Source organism: Triturus cristatus, chromosome 5_2 (assembly GCF_964204655.1).
Source record: "Triturus cristatus chromosome 5_2, aTriCri1.1, whole genome shotgun sequence".
NCBI lineage: Eukaryota > Metazoa > Chordata > Amphibia > Caudata > Salamandridae > Triturus > Triturus cristatus.
The window spans coordinates 981,921,691-981,942,547 of record NC_140588.1 but is presented as its reverse complement, the minus strand read 5'-3'; the positions used below and the strand labels follow the sequence as shown (position 1 = coordinate 981,942,547).

The following is a 20,857-nucleotide window of genomic DNA, read 5'->3' as shown; positions in this document are numbered from 1 at the left end:
GGTTATGTTCTCGGGCAAATAGCCTGTGTATTTCCCATCCTATGTACATATTTACCTGTATTAATATGTGAAGCACTGTAGCCTACATGGATAGCACTAAAATGAAGCTATACAAAAACAAACAAATAAAAAAACGACATAGGGCCTGATTACTAGTTTGTCGGACAGGGTTTCTCTGTCACACAAACGTGATGGATATCCCGTCCGCTGTATTACAATTCCATTATATCCTATGGAACGTGTAATACGGCGGACGGAATATCCACCACGTTTGTGACAGAGTATCCCATCTGCCAAGATCCAAATCAGGCCCTAAATCTGGACAGTCATGTTAATCAGTGGGTAGTATAAAATATCTTAGATTCCCAGAATCTGTTGAGCTGCCAGGAGCCAATGTTCCATTCATATCTGTCTCTGAGGCACAGTTTCCTCTTTGATGAAATGTATCCCTCTTTCCTCTGGCTCCTCTAGGTGTTTTCCTACCTGCAGGATTGGTTTTACAGCCCTGGATGGGATCTGCGGCTATGGCAGCATCATCGGTTTCGGTTGTAGTGTCTTCGCTGATGTTGAAACTGTAAGTTCTCTACATTGCTGCAACCCTTGTATCCACAAAAAAGATACTCCCTTATATCTAAGGGGTATTCCTACTGTACACTGTTAAATCAACCAAAATAATTCCAGTAAATGTTCTTTAAATCAAGACAGTTAAACAATACAATTTTCACAGATTAAGGGATAGAAACAAGTAGGATGCAAATACAAATGAACAATGTATTTTTAGAAGTTGTGTACACTGCTAAGTTGTTCAGAGCCGCTACATGCAAGAACCTGAAGAGTGTTGTGGTTACAGTGAAATAATAGGGGCTGAGTGAGCACCCTGGTCATGCCTGTCGAAATAGGGATATGCTTAAGAGGATGCACAGCATGCCATTGTGCCGCACGGAAGGTAAAATGGTAAAAGAAACATTCCCTATAATGCGATTGATGAAGAATACTATGCCTTACTGCATAAGAAACCAGGTGGAAAGAATAGCCGGAGAATAGCAGGAGAAGAAAGTATTGCGTATTACAATTTTAGCATGACTAAGTGCAACACCGCACACTGAGGAGAGGAAGCGCAGTGGGAATGGTAGGCCAAGTGGAAACGCAGACCAAAAATATCAAATAAGGGAAATGGCAATAAGCACGAAAGTACCCAGGTAGGAAACAGATACAGAGGCCACACATGGATTAAACATAACTCATAAAGTAGAAAACCCTGCAAACCAGTCTAAAAAAAACCAAGAGAGTCAGAGTTAGCGATTAAATAAAACTGACACTACATGGAGACGAATGAGAGAATTTCCAAGAGTATTTTTTTACCAAAAAAAACTTGTACAATATCAGCTAAAATGTGTTCATTGTTGGGTAAGATACAAGATACATAGTGTTCTACTTTAATTTTTATACTATGGACTGCATATAGGTGAGTAAGCTATAGCATGAGGGCCCGTTGATGTGACGCACAACAGGCCAATCGGCTGGAAACAAAATCGGATATCTTAACAAATGAAATCTGGTTGGAGTGCAAATGGAATGTACAAGTATTTTATAATGCCTACTTAGACATGATAAGATACGAGGTAATACTGAGGTTTAATATCAGGTTTAAAAATATTGGGAGGAATACTGAATGTGTGCAATTTAAGCATCCGCTTTCTAAGAGCTAGCCCCCTATTTATACGTCACCTTCAAGAAAGGTTCCAAGTGCTGCTCTTCTGCTGACAGGTATAGCAACACAGTCGTCAACAGAAAGTTTGCTGAGATCTGCAGGCTCGCACTTACTTCACTCATGGCCTTACAGTGGGGGTAACAATCTATTGCACATCTCTACCCCCCTCCCTACAGAACCAAACTCCTGAACATACTTGATAGTGCTTGTTTCCTAAGAACTACCCTGACCCGTTGAACTGTGCATCTTACAACACTTCCTTCTTAGAGGTGACTGAGCCACTGACAGCTCGAGCCAGGCTCGAGCTTAAGCCCTGACTCAAGCTCAGCTCGAGGTCCTGTGGGAACCTCGATTCCATAACTAGTCAAGCTTTCATGTGGCTTCTGTCTGCCTCCATTCCGCTACCCAGGATGTGCCGTTAAAGCCAGAGATGCCGACTTTGGAATGGTTAACTAGCCATGTAACCCCGCCTATAAACAATGCATGTGACCTTGTCTCAGGTGCGGCTCCTCCGTTAAGGCGAAGGAGCGTCACCCCAATAAATTGCCCCCAGAGATGGAAAAATAAAATGGCAATAAAGTTCATTTATTACCTTTTTTTTCTTTTCAAAATCCCGTCCCAATGCTGAGCGTCAGGACGGGGCGGGGCTTTCTACTGCTGTGAGTCAGGCAGCAGCAGAAAGCAGTGATGGGCAGAGCACATTAAGTTTAAAGTGCGCATGACTCTTTGGCTGGCAGCAGCCGGACATGCACATTTTAAACCTCTCTAACCAAGCTGTCTAGGACGTTGAGTTAGAGACAGCATTAGGCTCCAGAGTCCCTGAAAACGCAGAAGGAGGCCGTTCCCTCCATTCCTGGCACTTCTTTCATGCTTCATGAGAGCAGCGCCAGGATTGGTTACTGCAGTTTCCTAAGTCCCGTTTTGGAGCCTGCATGCCTGGAGAAGACCCGAGCGAGGAGGACGTTGCACCAGGAAGGTAAGTTTAAATATTTTTTTACTTATTTATTTTAGTTTTTATCCCAAACCCGCCCACCACCCGGTCCATACATGCCAGCTGCCACTGCCTTGTCTAATGTAACTGGTGCTCATGTAAAGCTCTCAATACCTTTGGGTCGAGTTTGTGCTATATTTAAAAAATTGCAGAAAAATGCACTCCGAGATAAAAACAAAGTCTTAACATAATCAAAGACAAATAAATACCCATTTACTGGCTGATTTGTACAAAGTGAAATCAGAAAACCTGGATAATTTCGGCTTCCCCATTTAAATTGTGTGGCCTTGGCAGTTGTTTTATTTCACCAAAACTGTTTCTTATTCATTATCACGTATGAAAGTACTTTCAAATATGTGAGTGCCAGGTGTATAAAAAAAACTATCATATTTGATATGTTCTTTTTAGTGCAGTGCTGTGATATACCCTATTGATGTCAAAGTGTCCTTATGTTAAAGAAATACACATTTTGAACCTTAAAGACACTTTATCATATTTTGCGTGATGATTGTTGTATGATTTACAATAACAAATATTTTTAAGACTCTGCTTGTGCACGGACTGTAAGATCTGAGCTAAACTCTTGGCTCGGCTCACCCTGTTAATTGTTGTCTCGCTCATTTCTGCTGTTTCTCAGAGACTTTGTCGACCCCAGTGGTCTATTTTGCGCTTTATAAAACTGCAGAGAAATAAAACAAGCCGTTTGTTCCTTTCCAATTCAAAAGTGAGAGTGCCTCAGTGTGTACGACTTCTGTTGATATTCCATTTCACCTTTCCTTTGATATTCCATTTCGCCTTTCTTTCGACCTGGAGAATCACGTTCCTTTTTTCAGTCCCAGCCGGCATTAATCGCGGGTGAGTCATGCAGAAAAGGCACAGTGCGCATGACTGTTTTGGGTGGTCCTAGAGGGCCGACCAAACAGTCAGCGCCCTCAGCAGTGGGCAAACCACTCCCCCCTGCCCTAGACCATACCCGCCCCCAACCAATCCCTCTACTCTCTCGCAGTGTGAGAAGCAGAAACATAAAATGGTAGTTTTACCATTTTATGTTTCTTCTTCTCGAACTGCGCGAAAGCAGTGGGGCGGTGCTCCTCCGCCCTAATGAAGGAGCTGCCCCTGCCTTTTTGTAAACACTTTTCAACGTGATTTATAGATATTACATTTCTTTTGAAGGTAAATACTTTCAACTCTTGCATCGTCCGTTCCCAGTGTGTGGGTATGGCACCACCTACTGGCGATAAAGGGGTGCCATCATTGATTCTTTTGTGTCGTGGACCGAGTAAAAGTACATGCCACCGTGGCACATTCGCCTGTGCCCCAGCGGGGACTGCCTTACTTTTGGAACATTTTTAAATTATGGCCCAGGACGCTCACAGCTGAATCATCACGGGAAGACTAGGGATTCACTCGGAGCTTCAGTGTGCCCTGGACAACTGTATTTTGAAATGTTGAGAGGGACAGAGATGTGACATGAAACATTAACACAAAGTTATTCTAGATACATTATGCAAAAAGTACCCAATTAAATAAAATACCCGGGGGATAGCAAGTAAAATACATGCACCGATTACACGGATAAAATATTTCTTAGGAGAGATCAGAGCTAATATCGAGTCAGATAGACGCCGGATTCTGGGCTTCTGAGGTGAGGCTTCCCTTCAGAAAGCAGATTTCCTTATGGCATCAGATAGCCCTCATTCCACACTATACCCACCCACTCCCTGCTTAAGCTGCTTCTAAACGGGGCCTAAATATATAGTGTTGTTTGCGTTCTCATTAACAATGAGAACCAATCTTCTAGCCACAGATGTTCCATAGCTTTTGATTCCATAGATGCTCTAGTGGAGTTTCCAGACGTGGGTACATTGAGTCTGGCTGCGAGAAGCATGTGTGAAGTTATCTTACCCAACAGGGACATCAGTGTGCGACCCCCCCCTCATCACCAGTGTAGTCCAGCAACAACAACAAGGGGTCTAATGGGAGAATCCCTTCCTTTCCAGCCCATATGGTAGAGAGAATGCCTCTCCAGAAGGCCTTGCCTTGCAGGCTGGATCACCACATGTGCTCCAGCGACCCCTTCTGGCCGCAATCTCCCCAGCATCCATCTGAACCACCGTGCCTACATTTAAGTTGTTATGGGGTGAAGACCTGGTTCCTTACATATTGAGCATGTTGATGTTTTCGCTGCTCTTGTCCATATAATTGAACTAGTGTGAGCTGGAATCGTGAGACCCAGGTCTTTTTCCATGTAACCATTTATATCTGAGAAAGTGTCAACTCGTGGTAAACAACCCCTTATTATAATGGTGCGACTCCACATTGGGTCCTTCCATTGTCAAGGATTTCGTCTATGAATAGCAGATCCCTTGTCCAAAGGACATGTGCCCAAGTTAACAGTTGTGTACGGTGACACTATCTGTTAGGGAACAAACTGAAAAGGGTAAAGCACAACTCTGGGGCTCTCACACAAACATTGTTCCGAGCCATTAAGCACTAATGGATGCTCAACCCCCCAAAGTCGAAACTGATGATCCAGGACCCGTATATGCCATCGAGGGGTTGAGTGGAGAAGGATATGTGGTCACTCGACTATTAAGAATTACAGATTCCAGTGATTTAACAGAGTGGTGGTGACATCCAGTGGGGTGCCCACAGCCCATCTGCTTCCGTGTGGAAGCCAAAAGGTGTAGTGTAAGGGAATCGAACAGTTTTCCTGCTCGACTCGCGTGCGTTTTGTTCATGGCCACGGCAAAGCCGGCCAAAGCTGCACCCTGGCTCAAACAGCCCTGGGAAGCCTTCGGGTAGCCACACGCATTAGAAGTCCACATAGCATGGCGTAGCAAATTTCATTTTCAGCATTTAGGAGCCCCAGTCCACTATCAGCTGGTAGAGACTTATCCCCCTATTTTCAGCTTCCTATAATTCCAGAGCTAGGGCTCCAGTTTCTGCCTAATCAACTTTAAAGTTCTCAAATGAGGGAAGCGATTATGCCATATAATACAGTCCTGGTAAATAAAGATCTTTTTAACACGCAATTCTAAGGAGCCAGGAGCTTTTCAGCCCACCCACCCCTCGGTAAAGATCTTTGAACAGTGCACGTGAATTTTGACTGATTGCAGCCATAGATATCTTTTTTCTTTATCTAGCAGGTTGAATCCCTGATAACTAATTGGGCCTTTGAGTCAAAGTAATTCATGGTCTTCATATAAGCAAGCAGATGAAGTTTTGTAGACCTCAAGTCCTACACCTGTGCACTTTAAACAGTTAATTTTAAAACCAGAAATCCTCATGCAGTCTTCCAGCGTGGACACCACGGCAAGCAGTGAACTGGCACTGTATGGTAAAGAACATTTTGTCTGAGCCATATCCAGTGGTTACCCCTTCAAAATGTGGAGTGGGAAAGGTTTTTCTTTTTTTAATCAGAGGTTCTAGTGAACATACATTTCCTAATTGTGAGGCTGGAAAACCCTTCCTTGTTCCCCTAAACAGCAGAATAGGAGGTGTAAGTGTTGCCATTTATTTCATTTCTTGCTTGTGGGTTGACCCATGTATTGTTTGAAGTGCGAGCTCAGATTTATTTTTGCTAAAACTTTAAATAGGTAACAACATTCCATTTGGTCCAGTGCCAAACTCAGCGTCAAGAAAGAGGAGGACCAGGGGAATGCTCTCACGTTCCGCTTCTTTCATAGCCCTGAACATGGAGAGATTGAGCACAGCAGGCAAATTGACCTGCTCAAGGAGCGGTTGAGTGGCGGATGACCTTAACAAGGACATATTTTTATTCAAAATGGAGCCGAAAGATTCTTTTTACATACAGCACCTTAGATTTCTGTGAGAAAGTGGATTATCAGTTCGGATGATGGGGGGTCCACCACAAGTTATAAAGGCAGTATCTAGTTAGGTCCTGTAATGATTTCAGTAATTTAAACCTGAGCTCAGCCCCTGGTATATCAAAAAAAGGGGGAAGGAGAGGTTTTAACGGTTAGGTTCACCCTCCAATTGTATACATAAATAAATAAATAGCCTGAACCTTCAGGTTATAGGAACCTAACCCAGGGGTGTCGGGAAGGCACTTGTTTCCCGAAAAAACACCCAAGGAAAAAAAAGGGGCAGAGCAATTCCTTTCTTGAGTCCCCTCACTCACCAGGGTTTTCCCACAGTGACATGCTTCATCATTGGGGTCCTCTCAGTCCTCTACGGACTGAGGCGTGCTGCAACTTGCGGATTACGTAGGAGCACTGAACAAAACTATGTGTGGTGCAAGTGTCGTGGTATGGAGTGGTTTAAAGTGAATTAAAATAATCAACTAGTGTGCCAAATATATTTTATTCTTGCTCCTAGCTAATTGGTTAAAAAAGTGGGTAATATGCTAGAATAAACTACTTTAATGGGTAAGTGTACCTAGCATATGGTCGACTAGTTTCGAGCTTCCCTAGCTCTTCCTCAGGACTACACTGGGACCAGCCCAGTGCAAGTACCACTCCTAGAAGACCTGATTCCGGTGCAAAGATAAGTGAAAAAACACACAAACGCTGCGCCTAATAAGCATGCATTAAGGAAGATACATACGTAATGTACGTCTAGTAAAAATCTGTAGGATAAAAAACAGACGTTAAAGGGGAAAAGGCAGAATATGCTTATTTTCATAGAATATAATGGTGGTTACACTATACACCTGTGTTGCAATATTCATTAGTGACGTATTCTTATTGTGCCACTATGTTGTTCTCCAGTCAGTACATCTTTCATGCTGGCGTTTCGCTATATCGTGAATAAAGGTGTTTGTGAATGCACACAGTGCACATATAATAAAACAAACAAAAAACAAAAAACATGCGTCTGACATGACAAACTACACACAAGACTGACAGTAGTACGATAATACATACATCTTAAAAGGCAAAACTGTGCCTCATGATCGACTGAGGGGGTGTGGACACTCGTACACCTAGAGAGAAAGTACAAGCGATATGGTAAAGTATCAGGAGCGCCGTCTTGTTGGTAGACCTAGCGCGAGTGGAAAAAATACGATGGAAAACCATCTCCGTTAGTGATAGAAACGGGGCTTCCCTCCGCGATGTAGTTACTCACTTGTACTTTTCAAGCCACCCTCCGGAATCACCTACCTGAGACCTGCCTCGCCGACCGCATACTGTGTGGTTGCGAGCCGGGAGCCGAAATATCTACCTGGGTGGGGATTTGAAAGGAAAGAAGGACTTGCCGATTGCGGTCCTCTTACGTGGCCGCCATCTTGGAACAGGCAAAATTCTTAATACAAGCGGAAGAATGGAGAAAGTGAACTCCGTAATAAACAAAAATACTAGAGAGTCATTTGACATCGGCGCCTACCCACACAAAATAAAGGAATGGGCTATGGAGCCAGTGGGCGTTGTGTCTTTAACCTTAGACAGAAGAGAAGGTGATGCGGGACTAGTTCAGCCATCTTAGATCGGGGAGAGAGTATCTGATGGTACAATACTTTCTTTCAAATGAGTAGTCGTCCTCAATGTTACATTTTGTTGAAAAACAGGACCGGTTGACCCATTGGTACTTCAATAAGTGATGAATACAAAACCCAAAGTATATTTGTAACTTGGGAAAAATTAGGAAAAAATAGGAAAATTAGGAAAAAGTGGAGACACGTGGTCTGCGTTACAGTAGAGAGTATCTCAGTTAAATAATGTCATATGAAAAAAGGGGCACATACTCAGAAGGGTATTTGCACATCTCTCATCCCAGGAAAAATAGCCAGCTTAAATTTTCACTATGTTCGTGGGAGGAATGTATTCTGGGTAACACATTGCCAGGTGGTTCTAGCCATTAATAAAACAAATGCTGGAAAGAAACACTTAGTTTTAGGTGAAATGGCCCCATGGTATATCATCATTCAGGCCGAGGTCATCTGATCGCAGTTTAAAGACCCAACGTTGTTCTTTTTCATGAAGATTTTTTTCGCTGTTGGGATAGTTGATGATATGTTCAAGAATGACCCAACTAAAGTCATTTGGTGTGTGTTGTTGTTCCAAAAAATGTGTGGTCATTTTGGTATTGTTATGTTTACATCTGAAATTACTGCGGTGTTCAACCATTCTCGTGTTCACTTTTCTTGTGGTCATCCCCACATAATGGAGATTACACACGCAAGTAATGAGGTATATTACCCCGGTAGTGTTGCAATTCGTGAAAGATCGAAGATTCCACGTTACGCCATTGTTGCAGGTGACAATTTTAGTTGCAGTGGTTAGGTGACATACGCTACAGTTGCCACACGGGTAGTGTCCCTCTGGGAGTGGGTGGAGTAGGCGTACTGGACCTACAGTCTTTGTTGGGTTAGGTCTGGTATGTACCAAATAGTTCCTTAAGTTTTTCGCTTTTTTGTGACTGAACATAGGTTGTTGCAAGTTCAAACCTCCACTATTCAGGATTCGCCAATGTTTCTTAATTATCTTGGTCACTTGATCTGATGCGGTATTGAAAGTTGTGATGCAGATTTGTCGTTTGTCTTTTTTGTCAGCTATTTTTTCAGGTTTAGGTTCTAGCAGAGCGTCACGGTTATTGTTGGATGCTCGTTTTTGTGCTTTGGACACAAGATGTAGTGGGTAATGCCGTTGTACCAACTTTTTGGATAGATCTTTGGCTTGCCTTTTGTAATCCTCTCTTGTGGTGCAATTGCGTCTTAGGCGCAAGAATTGCCCGAAGGGGAGATTATCTTTGAGGCTTCTTGGGTGGAAACTTTCGTACACCAGGAGGCAGTTTCTTGCCGTGGGTTTAAAATGTGTGGTCGTGATCAGGCGGCCCTCGTGTGCTGATATGTTAAGGTCAAGAAAAACCAACTTAGATCTACTCATGGTGAAGGTGAATTTTAAAAAAGGATCTTGTTGGTTAAGCCAGAGTAGGAAAAATTCAAAACCTGTTTCGTCGCCTTCCCAAATAAGGAGCACATCGTCTATATCTCTTCCATAACTTGATCTTATGAATGTGTGGGTTGTTGTTATGGAGGATCTTGTGTCGTTCCAGATGATGTACGTAGAGCCCTGCCAGGCTCGGCGCAAAGGTGCTTCCCATGCTCGTACCGTGCGTTTGTTTGTACAATGAGTCATTAAATTGGAAGAAATTTTCGGTTAGAGCTAGGCGACAGCATTCTAGAACCACGTGTCTGGGCGTGTGGTAAGCCCAATTGTTTTCAAAGAGTACTTCCTCAAGGATATCCAGTGTGGTAAACTGGTGTACAAGCTTTCCACATCAAGGCTGATTAGGATGCTGGTTGTGGGGTTGAAATCTAGATTTTGGATCAGACACAGAACAGCTTTTGTGTCTTGTAAATATGTGTCAGTCGCTTGGACTAAGGGTCTTAGGAAGACGTCGGCAAATTTAGACAAAGGTTCCAAAATTGAACCAATCCCTGATACTATAGGTCTGCCCGGTGGTTTGACCATAGACTTATGTATCTTAGGGATAGTGTAGAAATAAGGAATGACCGGTTTCTTGTTTTCTAGAAAGTCTGCTTCTTTCTTACTTATCCAGTCATTAATGAGAGATTCTTCGACCAAGTTCGCAATCTCTATCCTTAGCCGTTCAGTTGGATCAGTTGGTATAGCTAGATAGTTCCTTCTGTCGTCCAACAGTCTGAGACACTCAGTTTGGTAATCAGATGTGTTTTGTAGGACTATAGCTCCACCTTTATCGGCTGGTTTGATCGTGAGAGTTTTTTCTTTAGAGAGTTGGTGAATCGCCTCTTGTTCAATTTTACTTGTATTGTGAAAAACTCTTATAGATTTCGGGTCCAACTCCCTAACTTCCTTCATTACCGCTTTTTCAAATGCTAGTAACTCAATAGGGAGGTGTTCTGCTTGGGTTGTCGGATCAGATAGAACCCGCTCAACAGAGCCTTTCTAACCCAGCCAGAACGTTACCCCCTCCCTAGGGCCTATTCACAATAAGTAACCACATATATATATACCACCTAAGGACAGGGAATTCCTACTATATATATATATATATCAAGACCTCTTATAATACAAATGGCGGCCTCGCGATCCAAGACGGACCCAGGACTTCCTACCCAGACGGCAGCCTTAGCCTCGCGGTCCCAAACGGACCCAGGACTTCCTACCCAGACGGCAGCCTTAGCCTCGCGGTCCCAAACGGACCCAGGACTTCCTACCCAGGCGGCAGCCTTAGCCTTGCGGTCCCAAACGGACCCAGGACTTCCTACCCAGACGGCAGCCTCAGCCTCGCGGTCCCAAACGGACCCAGGACTTCCTACCCAGGCGGTAGCCTTAGCCTCGCGGTCCCAAACGGACCCAGGACTTCCTACCCAGGCGGTAGCCTTAGCCTCGCGGTCCCAAACGGACCCAGGACTTCCTACCCAGACGGCAGCCTCAGCCTCGCGGTCCCAAACGGACCCAGGACTTCCTACCCAGGCGGTAGCCTTAGCCTCGCGGTCCCAAACGGACCCAGGACTTCCTACCCAGACGGCAGCCTCAGCCTCGCGGTCCCAAACGGACCCAGGACTTCCTACCCAGGCGGTAGCCTTAGCCTCGCGGTCCCAAACGGACCCAGGACTTCCTACCCAGGCGGTAGCCTTAGCCTCGCGGTCCCAAACGGACCCAGGACTTCCTACCCAGACGGCAGCCTTCACGAGTTCATCCCATGATCACTATAACATACGACAAGGGAATCAGTGTATCAGATCACACAAGAACTGCCAGTTTGAGCACAACCTGTTCTCTGGTTCGAGGGGCTCCTTTCTCCCTTATTCAGTTACCACTTACCGGATCAGGGTTAACATCTGTTCATGTCGAGTTGCAGCTGACTAGAAGAATAGGCTACCCTCTTATACAAGAACACGCAGCACATGTTGACTTACTACAAACTGACTTTATTATATATATATATATATATATATCATATACGCAAGCACATAATGTAACACATAACCTGTAAAGAAAAGTGAAAGATTAGGTTGTACACTCTAATAAGAAAGGGGTCGACATCACCTTAGTCGTGTGTAGCCTGCACTCAATGGTCATCTAGGTCCCCTTCTCGTCTGTGCCTCGGCTCGCCTGGAGATCACACCTCCGTAGCTCCCTTCTCCGAGTCACTGGGACCTCTTCCTCATCGGCTACTCTCTCCTCTCTGGCAATTCTGCTAGAAGAGTATCTGTCTCTTGGTCTTTCTCCGCCCTCAAGTTTGTCATCTGTCTTCCCTGGAATAAGTAGTAGCTTTTCTGCTAACGGCTAGGTGCCGCCTATGGATTGAAAGAATAAGTGCCAGTATCTGCCTCAGGCTTTCACTAATATAGAGGTGCATTTTCTCATGGAAAATTCCAGCCCGTAACCTGCCGCCCACCAAATTCTTGTACCTCCCCGTGCCAAGGACACTTTCCCAGCCGGCCGGCCTGATGTAGCGTCTTCGGCATGAAGAAAAATACAATCCTTCGATAAGGGCCGGTCTGAACCGGTTCTCTCCAAGCGAATAACACCTCATAACTAAAACATCCCCTGTAACCTAGAAACATCTCAAGCTGCTGGAGCAGAAAGAAAGATGGAGTCTCCCCCGTTTGAGGCCTACCAGGCTTGAATTCAACACGGCTCCATGAAATACCCTCACTACAGGGCAGGTTATCCCTAAGACTAACGAATCTATCCCCTAGGATATGTGTGCAAGCCCTAATCTATGGGGAAGAACACAGGATCATGTCGAAGTGCCTAGTAAATAGACTTCATTCACTACTCTAACCCTTAGGCTTGAATGGTAATAGACTGAAGTCACCCTAATCACCCATCAACACAATAGGGCCGGGAAAATCGAGCAGTACATTTCACCCTTGACTTCAGTCTATTATACATTCATTAAACCGAACTAACATCCGTAGAGGAATAATATGAAACAAAACTAACTGACCTATGTCTAGTACCAAGTGTGCAGAATTGAAGTAGTGAAGGGATACACTGAATAAAGCAACAAATAGAAATCAAAACAGCGATGGTAAGTAGAATACCTCCTAATACTCGACGTAACAGATACAGGTCAGGTAACCAATTAAAGAGCCAGTCAAACCAGCCCTGGTCAATGTGTTTTCTCACTTCCTCCGTCAAATCATGTAACCTGTCAATGTGGGCGCGAATAGATTGTGTATGATCAGACAAGTTAAAACAACAAAGACCCTCAAAGTCAGAGCAGTCATGTCCATGTTTAAGCAAAAGATAATCAATGGCCGCTCTATTTTGCAAGATGGCTCTACGTTCACCCTGGGCGTCTAACAGCATGTCAGATAGGACTGTAGAAGTATGATTAATAGATTTTACCATCCAGCAGGCCATTTTCTCAATAGATTTAGCATTATAAACCGCCAAAGCAGGAACACCAATAATTGAAATAGCCAAGCTAAGGTATTCAGACTTGGAATACAAATGCAAAGATGAGTCACAATCCTCCTGTAACATCACTGTATCTCGAATCACACGAGAATTGGCATTCGGATGTGACGAGAACATTAGTAAACTGAGTCTTGTAATAGCACAGGGGCCACCGGAAATATTCGCGGGGACATATGGCCAAGAAGTATTACCACATGAGAAAAGCCATCCGGCAGGTAGCAACATCGTGCGATAATGACTAGGGGTAACTACCAAACTCTTGCAAGTCATATTGTTCATGACCGAAGCACATGTTTTCGGTGTCCTTTGAAAGCACAAAGTTCGCTCATGAAAGGTGAAGGAAGTAGCACCTTTCAGTTTCAGATGTAGACATTCAGAGATTGCACTAGGATTACATGTAAGAAAAAAGCATATATCACCTTGTGTGATATTATAGGTAACTATTTGGGATTGGATGGGGGGTATCCTGTCCGGAAGTTCAGTACATAAGGGGCAATACGTGTGGGTGGCAAAATCGCCCAGAAGAACATTGGGGCGAGCCTTCGAAATGTTGAAAATATTAGTTAGGGTTTCCAGTGAAGCAGGGACAGCAACCAGACAGGTCGCTAGGATATCATGTACAGATCTCATCGGCGTCAAACAAAAGTGAGGGGCATCGGTCACCCTTTTCGCCAGTAGTGTCCAAAAGTTCGATGACGAATCCCACACAGCAAAGGAACGCGACACTCGGGCGCGTAGCTCATCCGGGGTTGACGGGAGTCCTCCTCCCTCGTCGAACCAACCCGAAAATAGTCCTGCGACGACACATCCTGCAGCGACAGTCCAAAGAATGATCTGAAAGAGAATCAAATACAGGCATTAATCATTCTCGTAAGTAACATTTGTCAGCTGGGACTGCTTCCCAGCTATCTTTCCCTGGTCTCATAACTAAAATGGTATTATCATGACCGGTGGCGATGACCTCTGCCTGTTCAGGGGGAGTCTTAGGCGACTGCACCCAAACCCTGGCCCCAGGGTTATCTGTGGAGCCAAAACCTTTCTGGCCTCGTACAGTTAGCAAAGTTGGGGCAGTGCCTTTTACCATCCCACCACTGAAGACAGGCATTATCAGTAATTGAGCCACTCGGTCAGTTCGATGGATCAGCAAATCAGCCTCACTGCTATTTAGCAGGAGCACCTTAATCTCTCCCTGATAATCGCTGTCAATGACCCCTCCAAGTACCTGAATGCCTTTTTCGGCCAGCCCCGATCTAGGGGCGATTAATCCAAAATTCCCGGGTGGTATATGAACACCAACACCGGTCGCGATGATGACCCGATCTTTACCTTTTAGAACGGTGTCATCCATGGCATGCAAGTCTAAACCTGCCGACCCTGGGGTCGCTCTACATGGAGCCAAAGCTCCGGGAGTAATCTCCCAGTACATCACAGTCTCTCTGATTTCATTTGGCTGAGCATTAACATTCGGAGGGAACAAACGCATAAGTGGAGATTCAGCATTTAGAAAAGGACGATTATTCAAAATTAATAGTGCTTGAGACAAAAAGTCTCGCCAATTCTTATATTTGTCATCAGTTAATTTACGCAACTGCCCCTTCAGCAGACCATTCATTCTCTCCACAAGACCTGAGGCCTGTGGATAGTACGGGACATGGAACACCCAGTCAATATTGTTTTCCACACAGAATTCCTGTACCAATCTTCCACGAAAATGGGATGCATTATCAGATTGAATTTGGAATGGCACACCATAATACATGATAACCAATTCCAACGTTTTAATGGTATTCAATTGGGTAGCTTGCTTACAGGGAAGGGCTACCAACAAGCCACTGTATGTATCAACAATTGTGCAAACATATTGACAATTCCTGCTCATGGGAAGTGGACCAATGTAATCAATTTGCCAAATTTGAGCGGGCAGTTTCCCGCGATGTAAATGACCTTTAACAATTTGGGGCACTTTGCGCTGTCTGATATGCTGACAAATGGGACAATGTAAAATAACATTCTTGATCAAATCTAAGGGAATATAAATTCCTCGATCAGCAGCCCACCTGCTAGTGGCTTTCTCTCCAAAATGTCCTGCCTTCTGGTGGGCCCATTTCGCCAATCCCGCCAAATCAGAATCTTGCCTGTCCACCACTGCCTCAGCAATTTTAGATTTCTCATCTGCAATGTTATGAAAAAATTTGTCAAGAGAATCTATAGGGGTGTGAGCATCCACATGGAAGATTGTAACAGTACTCTGTGGGAGCATCTCCCAAATCTCTTGCCATAACTCTCTTCCCCACAACTGCTTTGAATGCAATTCCCAATTATGGGAATGCCAAGTCGGTAACCAAACTGCCAGTCCATTGGCAGTAGACCAAGAGTCAGTGAAAATATGACATGTGCCGGGTAATTCTTGTTTCAGGACTTGATAAACAGCATACAATTCAGCGAATTGGCTGCTCTTACCTTCACCAGTTGTGCTCAGCAGTTTCTGCGTGACCGGATTATAGGACACCGCTTTCCAGTGCCGTTTCGGCCCTATGAACCTCGCTGAACCATCCGTAAACCAGACATGGTTCCTGTCCTCTACGGACAAATCATCAAAGGGTCTACCCCACTTGACAGGAGACTCCTGTACTAAAGGTACGGAACATACACTCTCAGTCTCAGTCGATGGCGCTCGCGCCACCTGCTCATGTAAAGATGCAACTCCTTTCTGTCCCACACGTGCCCTGTCTTGTATATACCATTTCCATTTAATCACACTCGCCTCCTGAGCGTGTCCAATGCGGTGAGTTTTTGGCGAACTCATAACCCACTGCATAATAGGAATCTCAGGTCGCAAAACTATATCATGTCCCAAAGTCAATTGCTCGGTATCCACCAGAGCCCAATAACATGCAAGTAACTGTTTCTCAAAGGGCGTATAACGCTCACTAGCATCAGGTAACTTTTTGGTCCAGAAACCTAACGGCACTCTACTCCTGCCTTGCTTCTGCCACAAGCTCCAATTCGCATAAAGGCCCTGTACAGACACATTTAAATCTACCTCCCCATCACGTACGGGCCATAAATCCAAAGCATGTTGAATTGCCTCTTTTGCTAGGTCGAACGCATCTTGCTGTGGTGTATCCCAATCAAACGCATTCTTTTTACGGGTGACACGGTACAAGGGGGCCAATATTTGACTCAAATGAGGAATATGCTGACGCCAAAAACCAAATAAACCAATGAAGCTTTGAGCTTCCTTCCTATTCCTTGGAACTGCAAAATCAAGAATCTTCTGTTTAACCTGAGGGATCACTTCACGGTGCCCTTCATGCCAATTAATACCCAAAAATTTCACAGCCTGGGACGGGCCTTGTAGTTTATCCGGATTGATTTCCCAACCTTTCTCACGCAGGCACTCAATGACTGTCCAATTGGGTCTGAACTTCCTCTTGTGTTTCGCCTTGGATCAAAACATCATCAATATAATGACACATCTAAACCTGTGGATGAACTGGTACCTCAGCCAAATGCTCTGCCACCAGCCGGTGACATATAGTAGGGCTATGCACATAGCCCTGAGGAAGACTCCTAAACGTCATTTGACGCCCATTCCACGTAAAACTGAACTGTTCCTGACACTCAGGGGCAATCGGAATCGAAAAGAAAGCATTAGCAATATCAATTGACGCATACCATGTACCCGGATGTTTCTGGATTCTTTCAATTAGAGTAATAACATCCGGTACTGCAACAGACAAAGAGGGTGTGTGTTTGTTCAATTCTCGATAATCAACAGTCATACGCCAAGAATTATCACTCTTACGTACAGGCCGAACAGGATTATTCCAAGCAGAAGTAACTGGGGTTATAACACCTGCATCCACCAACTCCTGAATAGTGGTACTAATCTCCTCATGACCACCCGGAATACGATACTGCTTCTGACAAACCACTTTTGTCGCCTGAGGAACTGTTATGGGGGGCATTCGTAAACGACCAACCCGTATAGGCCTGGACGATATATAATGCGTAGTTCCAAATTGGTAACATCCATCATCTAAATGCAAAGTCATTCCTTTCAAAATATCTATTCCAATTATGAATTCCAAGAGAGGCACCACTAGTACAGAGTATTCTTTTCTAGGGATTCTACCTATTCTCATTTCAAGTAATGTTTGAATTGCGGGAGTTTCCTTTCCACCTAATCCGGTAATTGTAAAAGGCTGACCTTTAAACTTCTTTGATTTACCATGAATAAGAGTGGCCTCCGCTCCTGTATCTACCAATGCTCGGGCCCTTTGGATATTACGATGTCTCCAATAAATTTCAATATCTACATAGGGTCTATTATCTCTGTGAGCCCATCTGTGTACTGGAGCTTGACCTATTTCCTAGTCATGTTTACCGCATTCTGTGTACCAGGATAAATCAGGATAAAGACTCTCACGTTTCTTAGGTATAGGTGCCTCCTGTTCATATCCATTCCCAGTACGAAATGGATTCGTGTCATCAGCAGTACAGTGCTGGTTTCGATCGGCCAGATTATGACGATCCTCTCTCCTCCTCAACTCAGGGGATTGATCCCTATCATCTCTACGTCTGTTGTAAATATAATCATTTTTTCCCCTCTCTCTTTCCTCTTCTCTCTCTCTGTCTCTCTCTCGACGGGGGGACATATCACGTACATAACGTCGGTCATCACGACGAACAGAGCGCCCACGGCGGTCGTCATCACCGCTACCGTCAGAACCACCGCGATCACACTCAGACATCCGAACACGCCGGGCACCCTCCTTCCGATCCAAGCCACGTTTGCGAAACAACTCCCACAAACGAGCAGTTGTCTCACCGTCAATGTCCTCCCTCCGCACACCATCGGCCAGAAGACCAGAAAAGATATCACGTCTAGTAAGCTTATTGTCACCAGGAGTACGAGTGTCAGGCCGGGACTGACGTTCAGGTTTAAACCACTCGCCTAACTCACCGAGTTGGCGTACCGATTCCAGTACTGTAGATAACACGTTACCAGTTTGATTAATCAATAAAGTCATCATGACCTGCTTATAAGCAACAGGGGAAGAACGAATAATACGATTCCGCACAGAAGATGTCAACGAACCATCAAGCAACCTGTCAGCAGTACCTAGAAAAATCGCCGTTTTCATCACCTCTTCTTTGAGACGTTGTGCAGCGTCGCGCAAAGTATACCACTGTTTGTCATTCACAGGCCAATCCGACTCAGTAGGGTACTTTATATTACAACCCTCAGTCGCCAATTGAAGTAAAGAAATTTGACCACCACCATTATAGTTACGAAAATGATCCTGTACAGTAGAATCCGAGCTCAAGGAACAAAACTTCAAACAATCACCATTATCCAACATAATGCCAGCAGCGCCCAGTTCATAAAGGCGCACCATCCATGTGAGTAATGTCTCACCAGCTCGCTGCCGAAATCGCTGCAAAATATCACTAATTTCCTGTTGGGTAAAGTCCTCTAAAGAGTCTAAAGAAATACCCTGCGGAGCAGCAGGAGACTGCTGCAATTTCCGACGAAAAACTGGATGCACCGAGACCGCGGGGTGAGCATCACAAGGAGCTCGACCAGTACACGTAGAGGAACAATCAGCGGAAGAAGCATCAACCCCGCTCGAAGGACGAGCGCAATCACGGGGTGCACCATCAAGGGTGCGAGAAGCAGGCTTACAATCATGGCGGGAGCGGGAGGACTCACATTTAACAGATTCCTCACCCGAGGAACAAGAATCGCTCGAGTTCCAGATATTACCATCCCATTCATCAGGATTCCAATCCAGTCCGGCATTCGCCACGACCAGGCGCACCTTTCGCGTCGAAACCCGGCCGCGCCGATGTTTGTATTTATAACGGGCAATTCGCACAGCCGCCCTTTCGGCAATAGTCTGATAAGTCTCAAGTTTGTCAGTAAGCAACTTATTTTGACACCGCAACAAAGTATGAGAATTCTGAATCTCAACAAAGTGCGCTTCCACATCCTTAAGAGAGATCTGTAGCTTCAACAACCTCTCATGCAGAATTCTGTACGCAGACAGAACAATCCAACCTCTGCGCCCTAAAATGGGAATCTCCTCACCCTACGAGATGGGTGCCTTCTGTAAACAAGTAATCACATTAGCCGGCTCCGCCAGCTCCAAAGAAGAATTACAATTCTCACTCAAACCAGTAGAATCAGCCCACTCCCGGGCTAAGGCTTCATAAGGCGTTGAATCCCATCCGGGAATATCAATGGGCAACTTAAAAGTAGATTTTGACTTTTTAGAAAACATTGTGGAAAAGAAAGAAGAAAGGAAAGAAAAAGAAAGGAAAGAAGAAGAAAAACTATACACACAATTATACCACAAATAATATACAAAGAAAACCACGCACACGCCGAAAGCAAACACGAGACAACACGACGCACACAGGTTTCGAAAACGGTTCGTGACGCCAAATGTTCTGCTTGGGTTGTCGGATCAGATAGAACCCGCTCAACAGAGCCTTTCTAACCCAGCCAGAACGTTACCCCCTCCCTAGGGCCTATTCACAATAAGTAACCACATATATATATACCACCTAAGGACAGGGAATTCCTACTATATATATATATATCAAGACCTCTTATAATACAAATGGCGGCCTCGCGATCCAAGATGGACCCAGGACTTCCTACCCAGACGGCAGCCTTAGCCTCGCGGTCCCAAACGGACCCAGGACTTCCTACCCAGACGGCAGCCTTAGCCTCGCGGTCCCAAACGGACCCAGGACTTCCTACCCAGGCGGCAGCCTTAGCCTCGCGGTCCCAAACGGACCCAGGACTTCCTACCCAGACGGCAGCCTCAGCCTCGCGGTCCCAAACGGACCCAGGACTTCCTACCCAGGCGGTAGCCTTAGCCTCGCGGTCCCAAACGGACCCAGGACTTCCTACCCAGGCGGTAGCCTTAGCCTCGCGGTCCCAAACGGACCCAGGACTTCCTACCCAGACGGCAGCCTCAGCCTCGCGGTCCCAAACGGACCCAGGACTTCCTACCCAGGCGGTAGCCTTAGCCTCGCGGTCCCAAACGGACCCAGGACTTCCTACCCAGACGGCAGCCTCAGCCTCGCGGTCCCAAACGGACCCAGGACTTCCTACCCAGGCGGTAGCCTTAGCCTCGCGGTCCCAAACGGACCCAGGACTTCCTACCCAGGCGGTAGCCTTAGCCTCGCGGTCCCAAACGGACCCAGGACTTCCTACCCAGACGGCAGCCTTCACGAGTTCATCCTATGATCACTATAACATACGACAAGGGAATCAGTGTATCAGATCACACAAGAACTGCCAGTTTGAGCACAACCTGTTCTCTGGTTCGAGGGGCTCCTTTCTCCCTTATTCAGTTACCACTTACCGGATCAGGGTTAACATCTGTTCATGTCGAGTTGCAGCTGACTAGAAGAATAGGCTACCCTCTTATACAAGAACACGCAGCACATGTTGACTTACTACAAACTGACTTTATTATATATATATATATATATCATATACGCAAGCACATAATGTAACACATAACCTGTAAAGAAAAGTGAAAGATTAGGTTGTACACTCTAATAAGAAAGGGGTCGACATCACCTTAGTCGTGTGTAGCCTGCACTCAATGGTCATCTAGGTCCCCTTCTCGTCTGTGCCTCGGCTCGCCTGGAGATCACACCTCCGTAGCTCCCTTCTCCGAGTCACTGGGACCTCTTCCTCATCGGCTACTCTCTCCTCTCTGGCAATTCTGCTAGAAGAGTATCTGT

The 20,857-nt window shown here is 45.3% G+C and overlaps 1 protein-coding gene across 10 annotated transcripts in view; it reads left to right on the top strand.

Annotated features, from left to right (window-relative positions):
- Positions 1-20,857, top strand: part of ATP7A (ATPase copper transporting alpha) — a 481,542-nt gene that overhangs the window by 441,684 nt on the left and 19,001 nt on the right. For all 10 annotated transcript variants that reach the window (XM_085608229.1, XM_085608231.1, XM_085608228.1 and 7 more), the window contains one exon: positions 472-574. In XM_085608229.1, the coding sequence (XP_085464355.1) occupies positions 472-574 (103 nt within the window). The remainder of the gene's footprint in view (positions 1-471; positions 575-20,857) is intronic.